The sequence below is a fragment of the Antedon bifida genome, chromosome 9, assembly GCF_963402885.1.
Source record: "Antedon bifida chromosome 9, ecAntBifi1.1, whole genome shotgun sequence".
NCBI lineage: Eukaryota > Metazoa > Echinodermata > Crinoidea > Comatulida > Antedonidae > Antedon > Antedon bifida.
In genome coordinates, this window is record NC_136234.1 from 4,980,604 (window position 1) to 5,000,253 (window position 19,650).

The following is a 19,650-nucleotide window of genomic DNA, read 5'->3' on the forward strand; positions in this document are numbered from 1 at the left end:
GATCTAAGCATACTGATGCGTATGTTAATGTATATACTATTAAAATAAAATATTACTGTTTTTTAACCCTTGACAAATTACATTTATTTATATAATTTATTTTACGTACGCGCTAACAACACTATTTTGTTGTTTTCACAGATCTGCAATTTTTCTGAGCATGGAGAAATAATTAGCTTATTTCTCCATGGTCTGAGATAAGAACAGACTAGTACGATTGATCACCTTGTGATCCTTCAAGCCTGGTTTCCACTAGGACGCAACGCAATGACGTAAGCACGCCGCAAGTAATTGACCAATCACGACGCGATTGATCATCCAAATGATGTTGATTGGTCGACTCACGGCTCCTTATTTGGGTCTCGTCTTTGAGGGTTTAATGTTAATGTACAACTTTGATTCGTCATGTACGGCCACATTCTGAAATATAATGAGGGTGAAATTACTATCAACGTATTTTCCTTTTTCGTATACAGTTTGTTCTCTTTCTCGTGTTTTCGAAAACCGTTTTCGGTTTACAGGCACGGTTTTCGGTTTACCGGCAGAGTTATCGGTTTACTGGCACCGTTTTTGGTTTACCTTCGCCGTTTTCGATTTACCGGTATCATCATCAACAATATTCTAGGATGAATTTTTAGTCTATAGTTCTATTTTATTGTATTTAAAATCGTATAAAAAGAAAATGTAGGCCTTTATAAAAAGATAAAAAATACTACTGTATAATTTAGTTTTACTTGTTGGCAGTGTAATTTAAAATTACATTTTTTGTATGCCTAATTCTTAAAATGAAATAAGCATTTCTAACTTAAATACGTTGAAATATTAAAGTTGCACTATAACTTAAGTCTTACCTCGGGAATCGTCTTCTCTTTCTGTAAAATAAAAAAGAAACGTTAAAAATTATAAATGTTTGCTTGTTGATCAAGTTTAGAAATATGTCGTAGTAATTACTTTGATTGACACAATTATATGAAAATGAAAACAACGAAAAGACATTGCTTCCGCGACTCGGGATAGCAAACTCTAAAACTTGCTGGTACAGCATTGAATACGTTTAGGTAAAAGAAAGAACTTACCATAGGAATGTCATATACTGCAGCATACTGGTTCTCATCTTTCTGTGTAAAAGAACAAAACAAGACCAATACTGTTAATCATAAGCATAGTCAATAATTGACTATGGCATAAGTTAGGTACAATAGACGCGGAAACTAAAGGACGCGCGCGCCGCAAGTAATTTGATCAATCATCCAAACGGTTGTGACTTGTGATTGATCAAATTGTTTGCGTTGTGTTGACGACGACGACAACGCAACAACACGTCGTTGCGTCGCGTCCAAGTGAGAACCAAGCTTAAAGCTATGCCAAACTTGTTTGGCAAAAGGAGTGTTATCTGCCCAAATATGGTAGTAATGTGCCCAAATATGGTAGTGATGTGCCCAAATATGGTAGTGATATGACATCATCATGTCCAAATATGGGCACATCACATTTTGTTGTCACATAAAGTTTGATAATGTAGATAGAGCTTTACTCAACGCCGATTTGATTATTACCGTAACCAAACTTACCATAGCAATTTCATCTACAACAGCATATTGGTTCTCATCTTGCTGTGAAAAAAAACCCAAAATAATTATACAAATTGCTCGTGAATTACTGTCTAAATTGTCAATTTATATTTGGTGTGCATTCGCTGATTTTGTCAAATTGCTAAATGTTTTTCTATGCATAATTTTAGACAATATTTATGTAGAAAATAGTTACCATATTAATTTCATTTACAGCAGATGTATTTACGTATTGGTTTTCATCTTTCTGTAAAAGAGAAAAAATCATAGTAATCAAAAGTTATTTAAAAATGGTCGATCTACATTGGGTCAGAGACAACAATCAAATCAATCGATTATTGTTGTCTCGGTTGAGTGGGTACAGTCGCGCAGAAGGCCACTGGATTATACAGTTTTGGCAAACCCATCACACATTTAATTAATGCTATACTTCTAGACTATATGTTGAAAATAAAAAAATACCGTATCAATTGTATCATAATATTCATTTTTTTCTTTCTGTAAAAGATCAAAACATAATAAATGTTATAATTAATATCAATAATATTGTATTGTCTAATTTCGTCAAATTATGTGTTAAGCTCCGTCTAACACTATCAAACTTTATGTAACAAAATAATGTGATTTGCCCATATATGTGATGTCAATATCACTACCATATTTGGGCATATGACTCCCATATTTGGGAAATCACACTTCTTTGTCAAACAAGTTTGATAGTGTAGACAGAGCTTTACATGCATTTACGTAATTGCGTTGCGTTTACGTAATTTACGTTATGTTTACGTCATTACGTTGCGTTTACGTAATTTTCGTTGCGTGTTAATACGTCATTGCGTAGTAATAACCAAACACTGTCATTTCGTATAGTATTAATAAGAAACGTCATTGTCATTATTGACGTTATCGTCTCTCTGTTGTGAACACCGTCTTGAACATCTATTATCCTGATTAGGTCATTTAAGTTGTCATAAATCATAAAAATAAACAATAAAAACATTTTACCGTAGCTTCTATTGTTTCAGTATTCATCTGAAAAGAAAAACATTGAAAAGGTCGCATTAATGTTGGGGTTCAATAGTTATCCTTATAACAATTTGTTTCGCTCTGTGAATTATTTATATAATTATACTAAATCACTTACTGGTAGGTTAGCTGTATCTTGTTTAGATTCGTTGGGTTTCATCTTATGACGTTTCTACAAAACAAATAAGTGTTTTTTACAGATTATCTTAATGTTCATGCTTAATGATAAAAAGGATTGTAGGATACTGTGATTGGTTGGTTGGGGGGTCAACAATACATCATTTATTTGAGAAAAATATGCAGTCGAACACTTACTATATAAACAACTACTAAGACTATTCCAACCACAATTACAACACAAGTAGCTGCTGATCCTATTGCTAGGCCTGTTTGAGTTGATGGTTTGGTAGTTGTTGGTTCTGTTTCACTTGTTGTTGGACATACACATTTTTCGGTGGTTGATGGTTCGGTAGTCGAAAGTTCAGTGGTCAAGGGTTCGGTTGTCGAAGGTTCGGTGGTTGATGGTTCGGTAGTCGAAGGTTCAGTGGTCGATGGTTCGGTTGTCGAAGGTTCGGTGGTTGATGGTTCGGTAGTCGAAGGTTCAGTGGTCGAGGGTACGGTTGTCGACGGTTCGGTAGTCGAAGGTTCAGTGGTCGAGGGTTCGGTTGTCGAAGGTTCGGTGGTCGAAAGTTCAGTGGTCGAGGGTTCGGTTGTCGAAGGTTCGGTGGTCGAGGGTTCGGTTGTCGAAGGTTCGGTGGTCAAGGGTTCGGTTGTCGAAGGTTCGGTGGTCGAGGGTTCGGTTGTCGAAGGTTCGGTGGTCGAGGGTTCGGTTGTCGAAGGTTCGGTGGTCGAGGGTTCGGTTGTCGAAGGTTCGGTGGTCGAAGGTTCGGTGGTCGAAGGTTCAGTGGTCGAGGGTTCGGTGGTCGAAGGTTCGGTGGTTGATGGTTCGGTTGTCGAAGGTTCGGTGGTCGAAGGTTCGGTGGTCGAGGGTTCGGTTGTCGAAGGTTCGGTGGTCGAGGGTTCGGTTGTCGAAGGTTCGGTGGTCGAGGGTTCGGTTGTCGAAGGTTCGGTGGTCGAAGGTTCGGTGGTCGAAGGTTCAGTGGTCGAGGGTTCGGTTGTCGAAGGTTCGGTGGTCGAAGGTTCAGTGGTCGAGGGTTCGGTTGTCGAAGGTTCGGTGGTTGATGGTTCGGTTGTCGAAGGTTCGGTGGTTGATGGTTCGGTTGTCGAAGGTTCGGTGGTCGAAGGTTCAGTGGTCGAGGGTTCGGTTGTCGAAGGTTCAGTGGTCGAGGGTTCGGTTGTCGAAGGTTCGGTGGTTGATGGTTCGGTTGTCGAAGGTAAGGTGGTCGAAAGTTCGGTTGTCCATGGTTCACTTGTTGGACATATACACGTTGATGTTTCGGTAGGTTCTTAATGATAGTAATTAAATCATGAAGTAAATTAATAAACAATATTAATTTATTATTGTAAGCAAAATAAAAAAATGTCTTTAACGTGCACTATTAAGTACACGGGACGAACAGAATTACCTCCCATCCCAGAACGAGGCAATGCGTATATTAAATGTCACATATTTCCTCATTGGATTTTTTTTTTCAATTTAGATTGAGATTAGATTAATAATAAGAGTTATTGCATCGTTATAGAACGATCGCTTGTATTACGCATGCGTAGAAAGGAAGAAACATTTGTATAATTAAAAAATGCTAAAAGTCAGTTGCAGCAAGTCATACGATAGGCGAAAGGTCGTCACTAGAAGGGTGATAGACAGCCATAATGTATAGTAATTTTAGCTATAAAATGCAGTAAATGTATATGAATAAGGGAAGCTAAATATCCTGCCAAAGAAGTGAGTCTAATTATGTTAGTTAGTAGAGTTTTAAGGGTGATTTAAGCCGAGCTAGTAGGTTAGCCTCGATCATTCTTCATAAGCTACAGCGCGAGTAGGCTCATACTGTGATTAACGCTTTGTTGTGCGTTGACGATTAGACATGCGGCGTTGCATGTATTATAGGGAGCGATAATTATGTAAGTTAATTGTTTGATTGACGCTGAGGGCGTTTATAGTTTGTTTGTTGCATGATTCGCTAGAGTTGAGGGCGTACGTTAAAGTTGTTATTATTGTTGTTCTGAATACATTTTGTATGGATTATTTCTGTTTACTTACAGATTGAATAAATACACAAAGCTTATAAAAGGCTTTATATACAATTAGCAGGAGTTGTTGTTTTCTTACGTATTGAGTTTCCCTGACGTACCAGTTATTTCACCTTTTGTCCCAATAGTGGTCTTTAATAGACTTGTTTAAAAGGCATCTGAAAATTTACGAGTCCTAGCGGTTCTGGCATTGCGCCTTAGAACTTATCTCTTCAGAAAGAATTCGGCGCATTATAAATATGAATTGAATTGAAAATTGAATTTAATAGGAGGTATACCCTACAAATAAATTTAACTTACGTGAACGTGAACTATTAAGTACACGGGACCAACGGAATTACCTCCCATCCGAAGAACGAGGAAATGCGTATATTAAAAGTGACGTCACATAGGCCTATGATTTCCTCATTGGATTTTTTTTTCAATTTAGATTGAGATTAGACTAATGATAAGAGTTATTTCACCTTTTGTTCCAATAGTGGTCTTTAATAGACTTGTTTAAAAGGCATCTGAAATCATATTTATGTCAACAAATTTACAAGTCCTAGCGGTTCTGGCATTGCGCCTTAGAACTTATCTCTTTGGAAAGAATTCGGCGCATTATAAATATGAATTGAATTGAAAATTTAGTTTTATAGGAGGTATACCCTATAAATAAATTTAACTTACGTATCAGAAGTTCAATAAGCAGCAAAAATGGTAAAAATAACATAATTGAGCCTCAGTAACGAATGATCTCTGTCACGCAGTTAAAAGTTAGATGTATATTAGATAAAGGCGACAAAAGTCGGACACAAAATGAAAGGGAAGTATCGTAACCAACAATTTATAGAATTAGTCACAATGGGTCTATGTGGCGTGAACCGCGACGCTTTGTTGTAAAATTATTATCCCGTAGACATTAACCTTAGTTCTCACCAATAGAGGTCGCTCTGCAAAGACGTACGTCAGAGCCCCAGAGCCATAAAGCTTGGTTCCCACTAGAGACCAACGCAAGCGAGTTGGCCAATGACAAGCGACAGTTATAATCCATCGCTTGTGATTGGTCAAATACATTGCAACAGTATTGGTATGATCAAGAATGCCAATTATGCCAAAAGTTTCAACTTATTCACTCTAGTCCATTCAGATGTTTGAGATGTAAAATTTATTTTTAAAAAACAGGCCTACGATATATAATTTAACTGAACATAAATATATTGATCTAAGCATACTGAGGCGTATTTTAATGTATATACTATTAAAATATAAATTAAAATAAAAATGAACTGTTTTTACCCTAACAAATTACATTTATTATTTATTTATTGTGCGTACGTCCTAACAACGCTCTTTTGTTGTTTTCACAGATCTGCAATTATTCTGAGCATGGAGAAATAATTAGCTTATTTCTCCATGGTCTTAAGCGTGGTTCCCTCTAGCGACGCAAACACAAGGACGTAATGCAACGCAAGTGAATTGACCAATCACAAGCGATGGCTTATTCGCTTGTGATTGCTAACTGTCTATAACTTCGCTTGTCATTGGTTAAACGCTTGCGTTGCGTTTACGTCCTTGAGTTACGTTCTAGTGGGAACCCATCATGAGATAAGAACAGAATAGTACGATTGTTCGCATTACGATCCTTCAAGCCTGGTTTCCACTAGGACGCAACGCAATGACGTAAGCACGCCGCAAGTAATTGACCAATCACGACGCGATTGATCATCCAAATGATGTTGATTGGTCGACTCACGGCTCCTTATTTGGGTCTCGTCTTTGAGGGTTTAATGTTAATGTACAACTTTGATTCGTCATGTACGGCCACATTCTGAAATATAATGAGGGTGAAATTACTATCAACGTATTTTCCTTTTTCGTATACAGTTTGTTCTCTTTCTCGTGTTTTCGAAAACCGTTTTCGGTTTACAGGCACGGTTTTCGGTTTACCGGCAGAGTTATCGGTTTACTGGCACCGTTTTCGGTTTACCTTCACCGTTTTCGATTTACCGGTATCATCATCAACAATATTCTAGGATGAATTTTTAGTCTATAGTTCTATTTTATTGTATTTAAAATCGTATTTAAAATCGTATAAAAAGAAAATGTAGGCCTTTATAAAAAGATAAAAAATACTACTGTATAATTTAGTTTTACTTGTTGGCAGTGTAATTTAAAATTACATTTTTTGTATGCCTAATTCCTAAAATGAAATAAGCATTTCTAACTTAAATACGTTGAAATATTAAAGTTGCACTATAACTTAAGCCTTACCTCGGGAACCTCTTTCTTTAATATAAAAAAGAAAATTACTTGGCTTGTTGATTAAGTTTAGAAATATGTCGTAGTAATTACTTTGATTAAATAAACACAACTAAATGAAAATGAATACAATGACAAGACAGTATTGTTTCCTCGACTCGGGATAATTAGCAACTCTAGAACTTGCTGGCATCAGCACTGCCAGAGTCGTCACTTAATATTAGTAAAAAATAAATATTTTGGCACATATCACGTTTCATACATATACTACTTGAGCTTGGAAACTTTCAGACAAACATCGAAAAACCTCGAAATAACTACAGACTTGGGGCAAGTCTATGTCAACATTGAATACGTAAATAAAAATAACTTACCATAGGAATGTCATATACTGCAGCATATTGGTTCTCATCTTTCTGTAAAAGAACAAAACAAGACCAAAAATTAATGTTAATCAATACAGTTGCGCAGAAGCTATTCAGCTTAGACGCGGCAACCAAAGGACGCGCGCGCCGCAAGTAATTTGACCAATCATCCAAACTCATCCAAGTTTCGACCAATCATCCAAAGCTTGTGATTGACCATGCAACGACGCGTTGTTGTCTACATCAAACTAGTTTGACAAAAAGTGTGATGTGCCCAAATAGGGTAGTGATATGACATCATCATGTCCATATATGGGCACATCCCTCATTTATTTGTCACATAAAGTTTGATAGTGTAGACAGGGCTTTACTCAACGCCGATTTGATTACCGTAACCAAACACATATTTTTGCCTTTGTTTACCTTTAGACTATAGTTTTTAAAAAAACTTACCATAGCAATTTCATCTACAACAGCATATTGGTTCTCATCTTGCTGTGAAAAAAAGACAAAAACATAACCATACGAATTGCTTGTGAATTACTGTCTAAATTGTCAATCTACATTTGGTGCATTCGCTGATGCTGTCAAATTGCTTTATTTTCTATGCATACTTTTAGACAATATTTATGTTGAAAATTATTACCATATTAATTTCATTTACAGCAGATGTATTTACATATTGGTTCTCATCTTTCTGTAAAAAAACATAATTTCCATTATATTGGATATTAAATGGAATCTGTATCTGTATAATCATACTAATCACTAGTTATTATACATTGGGTCTGAGACAACAATCAAATCAATCGATTGTTTCAGAGTGGGTACATTCGCGCAGAAGCCCACTGGGTTACACAGATTTGGCAAACCTATCACACATTTAATTAATGCTATTCTTCTAGACTATATGTTGAAAATAAAAAAATACCGTATCAATTGTATCATAATATTCCTTTTCTTCTTTCTGTAAAAGATCAAAACATAATAAATGTTATAATCTACAACAGCATATTGGTTCTCATCTTGCTGTGAAAAAAACCCCAAAATAATTATACAAATTGCTCGTGAATTACTGTCTAAATTGTCAATTTACATTTGGTGTGCATTCGCTGATTTTGTCAAATTGCTAATTGTTTTTCTATGCATAATTTTAGACAATATTTATGTAGAAAATAGTTACCATATTAATTTCATTTACAGCAGATGTATTTACGTATTGGTTTTCATCTTTCTGTAAAAGAGAAAAAATCATAGTAATCAAAAGTTATTTTAAAATGGTCGATCTACATTGGGTCAGAGACAACAATCAAATCAATCGATTATTGTTGTCTCGGTTGAGTGGGTCCAGTCGCGCAGAAGCCCACTGGGATTACACAGATTTGGCAAACCCATCACACATTTAATTAATGCTATACTTCTAGACTATATGTTGAAAATAAAAAAATACCGTATCAATTGTATCATATTCATTTTCTTCTTTCTGTAAAAGATCAAAACTAATAAATGTTATAATTAATATCAATAATGTTGTATTATTTAATTTCGTCAAATTATTTGTTAAGCTCAAACTTTATGTAGCAAAAGAATGTGATGTGCCCATATATGGACATGATGATGTCATATCACTACCATATTTGGGCATATCACACTTTTTTGTCAAACTAGTTTGATAGTGTAGACAGAGCTTTACATGCGTCATTGCGATGCATTTACGTCATTGCGTTGCGTTACGCCATTGCGTTGCGTTGCGTTTACGTCATTGCGTTGCGTTTACGTCATATGCGTTGCGTCATTGCGTAGTGGTAACCAAACACTGTCATCCCGTCTAGTAGTAATAAGAAACGTCATTGTCGCTATTGGCGTCATTGTCGCTATTGGCGTCATCGCCTCTTTGTTGTGGACACCGTCTTCATATTATCCTGATTAGGTCATTTAAGTTGTCATAAATCATAAAAATAAATAATAACAACATTTTTACCGTAGCTTCTATTGTTTCAGTATACATCTGAAAAGAAAAACGTTTAAAAGGTCGCATTAATGTTGGGGTTCAATAGTTATCTTTATAACAATTTGTTTTACCCTGTGAATTATTGACATAATTATACTAAATCACTTACTGGTAGGTTAGCTGTATCTAGTTTAGCTTCTTTGGGTTTCCTCTTATGACGTTTCTACAAAACAAGTAATTGTTTGTTACAGATTATCTTAATGTTCATGCTTAATGATAAAAACGATTGTAGGATACTGTGATTGGTTGGTTGGTGGGTCAACAATACATCATGTGAGATTTATTTGAGGAAAATCTGTAGTCGAATACTTACTATATAAACAACTACTAAGACTATTCCAACCACAATTACAACACAAGTAGCTGCTGATCCTATTGCTAGGCCTGATGGTTTGGTAGTCGATGGTTTTGTAGTCAATGGTTTGGTAGTTGTTGGTTCAGTAGTCAATGGTTTGGTGGTTGTTGGTCTAGTTGTCGATAGTTCTGTAGTTGGTGGTTCAGTAGTTGGTGGTTCAGTGGTAGATGGTTCTGTAGTCGGTGGTTCAGTGGTAGATGGTTCTGTAGTCGGTGGTTCAGTGGTAGATAGTTCTGTAGTTGGTGGTTCAGTGGTAGATAGTTCTGTAGTTGGTGGTTCAGTGGTAGATGGTTCTGTAGTCGGTGGTTCAGTGGTAGATAGTTCTGTAGTTGGTGGTTCAGTGGTAGATGGTTCTGTAGTCGGTGGTTCAGTGGTAGATGGTTCTGTAGTTGGTGGTTCAGTGGTAGATGGTTCTGTAGTTGGTGGTTCAGTGGTAGATGGTTCTGTAGTTGGTGGTTCAGTGGTAGATGGTTCTGTAGTCGGTATTTCGGTGGTAGATGGTTCTGTAGTTGGTGGTTCAGTGGTAGATGGTTCTGTAGTCGGTGGTTCAGTGGTAGATGGTTCTGTAGTCGGTGGTTCAGTGATAGATGGCTCTGTAGTTGGTGGTTCAGTGGTAGATGGCTCTGTAGTCGGTGGTTCAGTGGTAGATGGTTCTGTAGTCGGTGGTTCAGTGGTAGATGGTTCTGTAGTTGGTGGTTCAGTGGTAGATGGTTCTGTAGTTGGTGGTTCAGTGGTAGATGGTTCTGTAGTCGGTGGTTCAGTGGTAGATGGCTCTGTAGTCGGTGGTTCAGTGGTAGATGGCTCTGTAGTTGGTGGTTCAGTGGTAGATGGTTCTGTAGTTGGTGGTTCAGTGGTAGATGGCTCTGTAGTGGGTGGTTCAGTGGTAGATGGTTCTGTAGTTGATGGCTCTGTAGTTGGTGGTTCAGTGGTAGATGGTTCTGTAGTTGGTGGTTCAGTGGTAGATGGCTCTGTAGTGGGTGGTTCAGTGGTAGATGGTTCTGTAGTTGATGGTTCTATAGTTGGTGGTTCAGTGGTAGATGGCTTTGTAGTTGGTGGTTCAGTGGTAGATGGTTCTGTAGTTGGTGGTTCAGTGGTAGATGGTTCTGTAGTCGGTGTTTCAGTGGTAGATGGTTCTGTAGTCGGTGGTTCAGTGGTAGATGGCTCTGTAGTTGGTGGTTCAGTGGTAGATGGCTCTGTAGTCGGTGGTTCAGTGGTAGATGGTTCTGTAGTCGGTGGTTCAGTGGTTGATGGTTCTGTAGTTGGTGGTTCAGTGGTAGATGGTTCTGTAGTTGGTGGTTCAGTGGTAGGTGGTTCTGTAGTCGGTGGTTCAGTGGTAGATGGCTCTGTAGTCGGTGGTTCAGTGGTAGATGGCTCTGTAGTTGGTGGTTCAGTGGTAGATGGTTCTGTAGTTGGTGGTTCAGTGGTAGATAGCTCTGTAGTGGGTGGTTCAGTGGTAGATGGCTCTGTAGTCAGTGGTTCAGTGGTAGATGGTTCTGTAGTTGATGGTTCTATAGTTGGTGGTTCAGTGGTAGATGGCTTTGTAGTTGGTGGTTCAGTTGTAGATGGTTCTGTAGTTGGTGGTTCAGTGGTAGATGGTTTTGTAGTTGGTGGTTCAGTGGTAGATAGCTCTGTAGTTGGTAGTTTAGTGGTAGATGGTTCTGTAGTTGGTGGTTCAGTGGTAGGTGGTTCTGTAGTTGGTGGTTCAGTGGTAGATGGTTCTGTAGTTGGTGGTTCAGTGGTAGATGGTTCTGTAGTTGGTGGTTCAGTGGTAGATGGTTCTGTAGTTGGTGGTTCAGTGGTAGATGGTTCTGTAGTTGGTGGTTCAGTGGTAGATGGTTCTGTAGTTGGTGGTTCAGTTGGTAATGTTTCAGTAGTCGCTATTAGTTGACTTGTTATTACAAACAAACAAGTTGAAACAATTAAAGATCTGTTACCTCTCGATTTTCTTACTGTTGATAAAAACAAAACATGTAATGCACGCTCTGTTTTGCCATTCAATTGATTCGCTATCAATTTCAAAATCTCCTTCATTGAACCGGGTGCATATGAAGATGTTCTATCGGTCTGTAAGTCTGTCGTCTGCCTGTATGACTTTCGTTAATAACGTGTTTGTAAAAGAAACGCAGCGAACATAAAGTAGACGCGTGCGGCACATTATATTTGTGGCTGATATCCGAGTATCGGGAAGATATGAATACACTTCATTGAATATTCTATTAGTCACAAAAACTACAATGATAAGACTATCGGACATTTGGCATCAGTAATGGTCTTCTGTTAGAAGGATACCATATAAATATCATTTAACTTACGTAACAGCATTTCAAATAACGGAAACAGCACAAAAGATGATAATGATGAGATGCTATTACAGCAACGTACAGTAGGCCCTATGTCACGCAATGAAGATATCATGCACGTATATATTTTATCACTTTTAATACGGATATAAAAAATGCCTAAACGTATTTCATAAGGAAATACAATAATATTGTTCTATAGAAAAAAACATTTCTATATATGGACCTATATTGACATTGACAATGAAGATCTCAATCAATTTTCAACATGAAGAAGAAAGGATTATTGTGAGATGATTAGATGTACTGAATAGATTATATTTATTCTTAGGAAGTTATGTTTCATATAAATTCCCTTTCTATCAATGGATTAAAGTTGTACAAACGATATCCTTGACTATATTGTTCCTGTTCATTTACCTTAACAATTGTTTGGGTGTAGGAAATATCCGTATTCGTGCTATTGTCTCGTCAACAGTGTTTGTAAACAGTTATGACACACGCATGGTGGAGGGATAGCGACTGGAAAATACATTGATATACATGAAGAAATGACGCATGCGCAACAATCATTTTATTGCCGGCATTGCATATTGAGTCTTCACAAATCGCTAAGACTTACGGTATTTTCACTGACCCGCGAACAATTGATATACTGTTTTTGTTTTGTTCGTTTGCCTTTGTTGTGACAATAAGTTTTATCGTACCGTAAAATAACTTTCAGCTTCAACGATTATAATATTAATCAGAGTTCGAGTAGATATATATATAACTTCTTGTTTAATCAGTATCCAGTATCATAGACAATTCTGTAACACAGCGTCAAATGTTTCAGTGTTCGTTTTATTTTTCCATCTCTCTCTTTAGAATATATAAAAACAATGTACAATTTAAATTTAAAAGATGGCCATCTACAATTCTAAGACGGAAACATTTACAAACATGTACACATACCTACAGTCATCTAATCATTCATAGAGTATTGTCCAATATCAAAGACAACTCTGTAACACAGCGTCACATGTTTCAGTGTTCGTTTTTTTTCTCTATCTACAATTCTAAGACGGTAACATTTACAAATATGTACACATACCTACAGTCATCTAATCATTCATAGAGTATTGTCCAATACCATAGACAACTCTGTAACTCAGCGTCACATGTTTCATTGTTCGTTTTATTTCTCTATCTACAATTCTAAGAAGGAAACATGTACACATCCCTACAGAAATAAATATATAAGTTAAAGTGCTAAAACATGTATCACGTGTGGCGCCTGAATCGTTAAGGCTATAGCCAACTGCGCGCCACACGTCTTACCCCACTTGACCACTCCTCCCGCTTAGTTAGTGTTAGAACATAATGTTAAAGACCAATGGGCCTGTACGTCAATCTATCTTGTTTTTGTACAAAATAATTAATGAAATAGTTACTGTTTTTTTATACCAAAACATCAGATTAATTTGAACCTCCTTATATGTGTTAATCTGCATTTTATTGAAGATTTCCAAATTTAGTTATACCTTAAAGGTACCCTCCACCCTTGATAACCCCACTTTTTATGTTGATCTTGAGTATCCTCATTGATACAAAAGTTCCCGTAATTCATTTTCACATGTCCAAAACATTTGTGTTAATGATGTCTTCTTGTTTGACAAGTCACACTCATATTTCCGAACTCTGAAATATAATTAAAGGTTAATCATATTTTTATAGTTTTTTCTGTTGCATTGCAAACTATTTTTATGATTAACTAGGGTACTTTCAAATTTAATACCATACCTCTGTAAACTTTTCATCTACAGTTTTCTCCTACAAAAGAAAAAATGAGTTTTATCAAATATAATGGAATAACTTTGCATTTAACTTTTCCATGCATGGATAGCATTGCAAACAAAACTGTTTTATGATTAGCTATTTGACTACAATACCTCTGTAAACTTTTCATCTACAGTTTTCTCCTCATGAATCTCCTGCAAAAGACAAAATGAGTTTGATCAAATATAATGGAATAACTTGGCGTTAACTTTTCCATAGGCCTATATAAAAACGAACACCAAGTCTAGGCCTAAAGTTGCTACTACTTCTAATTTAAGGCAATTACCTCGGGGTTTTTTTCATTTTCCTCCTGTAAACAATAAAAACAAAATCGTGACGTCAATAACTATTAAAATCACTGTCGTGGTCGACAAAGGATTTCTCGGAAAAGTATATCTATAGTTGAAGATAGAAGTTGACACGGCGTCGATTGTACTCCAGTCGTTGGCGTTTTTAAGCTTGGTTCCCACTAAAGCTTGGTTCTCACTAGCGACGCAACGTAACGCAATCTACGCAACGTAAGAAAATGCCCTTCCAATCATTGTGTTTGGCCCCGCCTGCGTGAAATCAAACCTGCGATGTTTGCAGCACTGATTGCGTCGTCAGTTACCACTTGTGATTACGCAATACAGCACTTTGCGTCGATACGTCGCTGCGTTGCGTTCTAGTGGGAACCATGCTTAATGCAGTCGTTGGCGTTTTTAAGCTTGGTTCTCACTGTTTAGGACGAAACGCAATGACGTCTTAAGCTCAACATGACAGGGCGACATTCGAATTAATCCTTCGTTTGTGGGTTGGTTTAATTGCGTGCGTTAGTTGAGTTGGCAGTAAGAAACACCCTTTAATAAGCTACCTGTTCGCATCAACGCCTTACACGCCTTGTCTTCTGAATATGGAAACTTACCATAGCAATTACATCTACAACAGCAACTGTGTTTACATATTCGTTCTCAACTTTCTACATAAAAAAACATATTTTTCTATTTATAGACTAATAACCTAAATTACAAAAAGATTGTTATATTGATTATCATATTAATGTATCATAAACATTACTGTACTGTACCTTTACATTATTCTTATTCTGTACCTGTAAAAAAACACATTATTACATTACTAATACCATAAGTCATTGGTTACACGTCATCGCGGCACGTTGCCAACAACGATAGTCTTTGGCACCATTATTATATCTTGTCTTGTTGTCATGGATCATTTAATATAGTTAATAGAATAAATGATAAAATTATTTTACCATTTCAACTTCGCCTGCTTCAGCTTCCCTCTAAAACAAATATTAAAAACAATGTTTAGTGCTTGGTTATTATTATAGTTTGATGATCAAATTACTTGCGGCGTTCTTACGTCATTGCGTTGCGTTCAAGGCCGTGTTTTCCGCAGGCAAAAACTAACCGAAAATTAGCCGATAAAATGCTTGTGGAAATGGTATTTACCCGATTCCGCTCGAGAAAAAGTAACCGATTACTTTTAACATTTGACCTGAAGGAAACATTGTTGCGTTGTGATTGGGCTCTTGACTGATCATGCGCACTTTATTGTTTAATTCATTTCCTGATTGGTTAAAAAAGCATATTTTATATTAAAACACTAAATCAATTACTTACTGGTAGGTTCGCTGTATCTTGTTTAATTGATACGTTGCTTCTCCGTTTACGTTCCTAAAAACATTAATATAATTTGATGATTTTATGCAAAAGATTTTAATACAATGTACTATATGCACAATGAAGGACCCTTTACACAGTAAAATCCTACTCCAATTATACCTAAAGCTCTGTTTACACTATCAAACTTTACGTGACAACAAATGTGATGTGTCCATATATAGACATGATGATGTCATATCACTAACATATTTGGGCATATCACACTTTTTTGTCAAACTAGTTTGATAGTATAGTCAGCTTAAGACGATATTCATTGACCTTTAAAGCTTGGTTCCCACTAGGACGCAACGCAAGGACGTAACGCAACGCAAAGTGATTTGACCAATCTCAAGCGATGGATTATTCAGTTGCGTGTGATTGGTCAACTTGCTTGCATTGCGTCTGCTTCCTTGCGTTGTGTCCTAGTAGGAACCAAGCTTTATAGTCGACTAATTCGCCAAGGTTTCTCAATTTACTATACAGGTTAACAGAATCACTAAAGCGTGGTTCCCACTAGAACGCAACGCAACGACGTATCGACGCAAAGTGCTGTATTGCGTAATCACAAGTGGGAACCGACGACGCAACAGTGCTGCAAACATCGTAGGTTTGATTTCACGCAGGCGGGGGAAAATACAATTATTGGAAGGGCATTTCCTTACGTTGCGTAGATTGCGTTACGTTGCGTCACTAGTGGGAACCAATCATTATTTTAAAACGCAATCAATTCAAAGATTGGCGATTTGTGTGCAGATTTGGTGACGTGTTTTCAAAGGATAGAGATATTAAAGTATGGGGGCAGTTAAACAATCCTACAATGTGCCCATGTGAGATTTATAGAATACTTACTATATAAAACACTAATACTATTCCAACCACAATTACAATAGCCACAAAAGTGAATCCTATTATACGTCCTGTTTTGTTATCTTCTTCTGGCTCTTCCAGTAACATCGTTGTAATCGTAGGACTGTAAATGGTCTTTGGTTTGTTAACACTAATGACAGGTATTCTTTGGTTGTTGTACTCGATGGTAACGAAAGGTAACTATATCAAGTAGAAAATAGTGTATTCATCATCATATATACTTAAGCTTAAATTTGTTCTCTTGTTTTGTATGTTTCGTCTATGGATGTAGGCCTACTATCCGAAATAAAGGACAATTTTATTTATAATAATTATGGAGAACCAAGAAACAGTTAATTGTTTTTGTACGAGTTGTACGAATCTCCTTTACAAAACGTCACCGACATATACCGTCACTGTGAAGTATAACATTGATTGCTGTTTTACACCAAAACAAGAAGAATGGAGTAAAAGAATTAAACGAAGGAGGATAAAATGGTATGGACACATAATTAGATTACCGGATGATACCCCAATCAAACAAACAATGAAGGAAACTAACAGGAAAGTAAAACGATCCGTAGGAAGACCAAGAAATAACTGGATGAACCAAATAAAGAAAGACTTACATGGACATGTAGACACTAACACAATAACAAACCATCCTGCCATAAACAGACAAAAATGGAAACAAATTGTGGAAAGCGTTATATCGGAAGACGGAAAACGTTAAGAAGAAGTACACCACATGTTTCCAAAAACAAATAAATTAAGGTTGAGAATTTTTACGTTTCTGTCATTATGCTACAACCATTTCTCCAAAAGAGACATTCTCAATTCTCAACAACTGGTGTACCGCAAAAGTCACTTTACAAGAAATCAGTTCATTGTTCTTCGTTTACAATTTACTATACCTATATCTAAGTATATTATTATTATTATTGTTACCTCTTCATACATCGTATTAGCTACGTCTTTAACATTTACGCCATCATCGTCAATAAGCTTGAATTCAACAATAACACTACCTTCGCGTATCTACAAAACGAAAATTTAAAATTAAAAAACGACATTTAGAAGAAGAATTTAGAACTAAACATAACGAAGTACTAAGACAATTAAGATGGCATTGGAGACGGTAGGCCTAATAGTCCAATACAAAGATGACAAGGTCTCTCCTCACTTTCCTTAAAAACGTTAAACTAAAATGGTTTTTTTACCTGTACATCTATAAAATTATTTATTCCAATGCCAAACGTTGTAGATAATTGAACTACAATAACACTGTAAAATAAATTTAAACAATTATTGAATTGTATTATATAACTTGAAAAATTGTTGTATTACGTCAGAATTGAAAGAAATGAACGTTTTTAAGCTTGGTTCCCACTAAAGCTTGGTTCCCACTAGCGACGCAACGTAACGCAACCTACGCAATTGCCCTTCTAATAATTGTGTTTGCCCCCGCCTGCGTGAAATCAAACCTGCAATGTTTGCAGTACTGTTGCGTCGTCGGTTGGTTCCCACTTGTGATTACGCAATACAGCACTTTGGGTCAATACGTCGCTGCGTTGCGTTCTAGTGGGAACCAAGCTTTATGGAAGCGTCCACTTACGTTTTGAAGTCTTCGATATTTGCAATAGTGCTGAAGGTTAAGTTTAGGGTAAAGCTCATCTGGACAACAGTTCTGCATTGTAAAAGTAGATATCATTTAGTGTATGCTGCAAAAGGTGTTGCTACAAAAGTCATTGCTACTAATGTTGTAGCTACGAAATTCTTATTTTAATTTAATGGTAAAGCATGCTACACTATCATTATCAACATGAAAAATATGCTACAGAAATAAACCTGCTACAAACATAAATACATATGCTACAAAAATAAACCTGCTACAAAATAAACCTGCTATATTATATTAATTATTTTATATTGTAATCGAATAATAATTAATATTTTCATACTTTAATATAAACAAATTAATACTCACTTGTCTAAATGTTGAGAAGGTGTCCATATATGGAAAATAAAATCATAGATAATACATAAATTAACAATAAAATGACTGGTTGTAATAAATTTGTTTGTCATTAAGTTTGAATTTGGTTTGTGTTTAACCTTACCCTGGCAGTCTAGGCCTATATCAGTACACTCCCATTTTCCAGTAATGCAGGTACTATTTAGGGTAAAAAGGAAGAATATCAAAATAAAATAATTTTAGTATAACGTTGTGCAGTTGACTACATTTGTGGTAGTTTTATTTGAAACTTTTGTTGAATATCTTTTTTCTCGAGACATTAGTCGACGTGTGCGTTACAGAATCAGGGCAATGCCTATGATGATACAAATTCGAACCTTTATTTAAACTTAACTTGGACACTCCAATTTTAGAGAGTTAATATATATGTTAATAACATGTCGTCTTTTGGATGGTTATGTCGACGAAGTGTATGTGTACGTGTAAGGATTATTCAATTTTCACGACAGTATACCTTTTACATACATTTACACTTTTTTATAATGTTTAGTTTAAACTTACCACGTATTGCATCCTTCTTCTTCAAACCTTTCATCTCCTGCATTGTAAAGTTGACTGTTAAACATACAAACTACAGTTTCTGTTGTAGAACCACATTCGCAAGGTGTTAGTGACAAAACGGTCGTTAAACTCCTAGTTATTGATACTGGAGTTGTTGTCGATGGCTCAGTCGTCGAGGATTGAGATGGCTCAGTCGTCGAGGATTGAGATTGCTCAGTCGTTGAGGCTTCTGTTGATGATAGTTCTGTATTCGATGGTTCCGTAGTCGATGGTTCCGTAGTCGATGGCTCGGCAGTCGATGGCTCGGTAGTCGATGATTCAGTATTCGATGGTTCTGTAGTCGATGGCTCAGTAGTTGATGGCTCAGTAGTTGATGGCTCAGTAGTCGATGGCTCTGTAGTCGATGCCTCGGTAGTCGATGGCTCGGTAGTCGATGGCTCGGTAGTCGATGGCTCGGTAGTCGATGGCTCGGTAGTCGATGGCTCGGTAGTCGATGGCTCGGTAGTCGATGTCTCGGTAGTCGATGGCTCGGTAGCCGATGGCTCGGTAGTCAGTGGTTCGGTAGTCGATGGCTCGGTAGTCGATGGCTCGGTAGTCGATGGCTCGGTAGTCGATGGCTCGGTAGTCGATGGCTCTGTAGTCGATGGCTCTGTAGTCGATGGCTCTGTAGTCGATGGCTCTGTAGTCAGTGGCCCAGTAGTTGATGGCTCGGTAGTTGATGGCTCAGTCGTCGATGGTTCAGTGGTCGATGGTTCAGTGG

General features: G+C 36.9%; 3 protein-coding genes across 5 annotated transcripts; all 3 read right to left on the reverse strand.

Annotated features, from left to right (window-relative positions):
• LOC144852801 (uncharacterized) lies at positions 1-5,580 on the reverse strand. Its single transcript, XM_078710781.1, has 13 exons — positions 5,421-5,580; positions 3,377-4,003; positions 3,242-3,301; positions 3,137-3,166; positions 2,913-3,076; positions 2,716-2,769; positions 2,577-2,603; positions 2,034-2,069; positions 1,768-1,818; positions 1,572-1,613; positions 1,077-1,118; positions 852-872; positions 1-420 (listed from the first exon to the last, which is right to left on the reverse strand). Exons 1-13 carry the CDS (start codon positions 5,461-5,463, stop codon positions 352-354), a joined length of 1,266 nt encoding a protein of 421 aa, XP_078566907.1. The 5' UTR covers positions 5,464-5,580; the 3' UTR covers positions 1-351.
• A 414-nt stretch (positions 5,581-5,994) lies between these two features.
• On the reverse strand, positions 5,995-12,106 carry LOC144852800 (uncharacterized). Its single transcript, XM_078710780.1, has 11 exons — positions 12,036-12,106; positions 9,682-11,672; positions 9,478-9,531; positions 9,339-9,365; positions 8,808-8,840; positions 8,541-8,591; positions 8,289-8,324; positions 8,004-8,054; positions 7,811-7,852; positions 7,367-7,408; positions 5,995-6,561 (listed from the first exon to the last, which is right to left on the reverse strand). Exons 1-11 carry the CDS (start codon positions 12,043-12,045, stop codon positions 6,493-6,495), a joined length of 2,406 nt encoding a protein of 801 aa, XP_078566906.1. The 5' UTR covers positions 12,046-12,106; the 3' UTR covers positions 5,995-6,492.
• A 739-nt stretch (positions 12,107-12,845) lies between these two features.
• On the reverse strand, positions 12,846-18,038 carry LOC144852626 (uncharacterized). Of its 3 annotated transcripts, XM_078710547.1 has the most exons (12): positions 17,970-18,038; positions 17,575-17,638; positions 17,303-17,392; positions 16,358-16,555; positions 15,467-15,520; positions 15,097-15,126; positions 14,908-14,931; positions 14,746-14,799; positions 14,128-14,151; positions 13,955-13,996; positions 13,806-13,835; positions 12,846-13,703 (listed from the first exon to the last, which is right to left on the reverse strand). In XM_078710547.1, exons 1-12 carry the CDS (start codon positions 18,026-18,028, stop codon positions 13,689-13,691), a joined length of 684 nt encoding a protein of 227 aa, XP_078566673.1. In that variant the 5' UTR covers positions 18,029-18,038; the 3' UTR covers positions 12,846-13,688. The 3 variants fall into 3 exon arrangements, with proteins under 3 accessions (XP_078566673.1, XP_078566674.1, XP_078566675.1); XM_078710548.1 differs by lacking the exon at positions 14,908-14,931; XM_078710549.1 differs by lacking the exon at positions 13,806-13,835.
• Between the last annotated feature and the right edge of the window lie 1,612 nt (positions 18,039-19,650).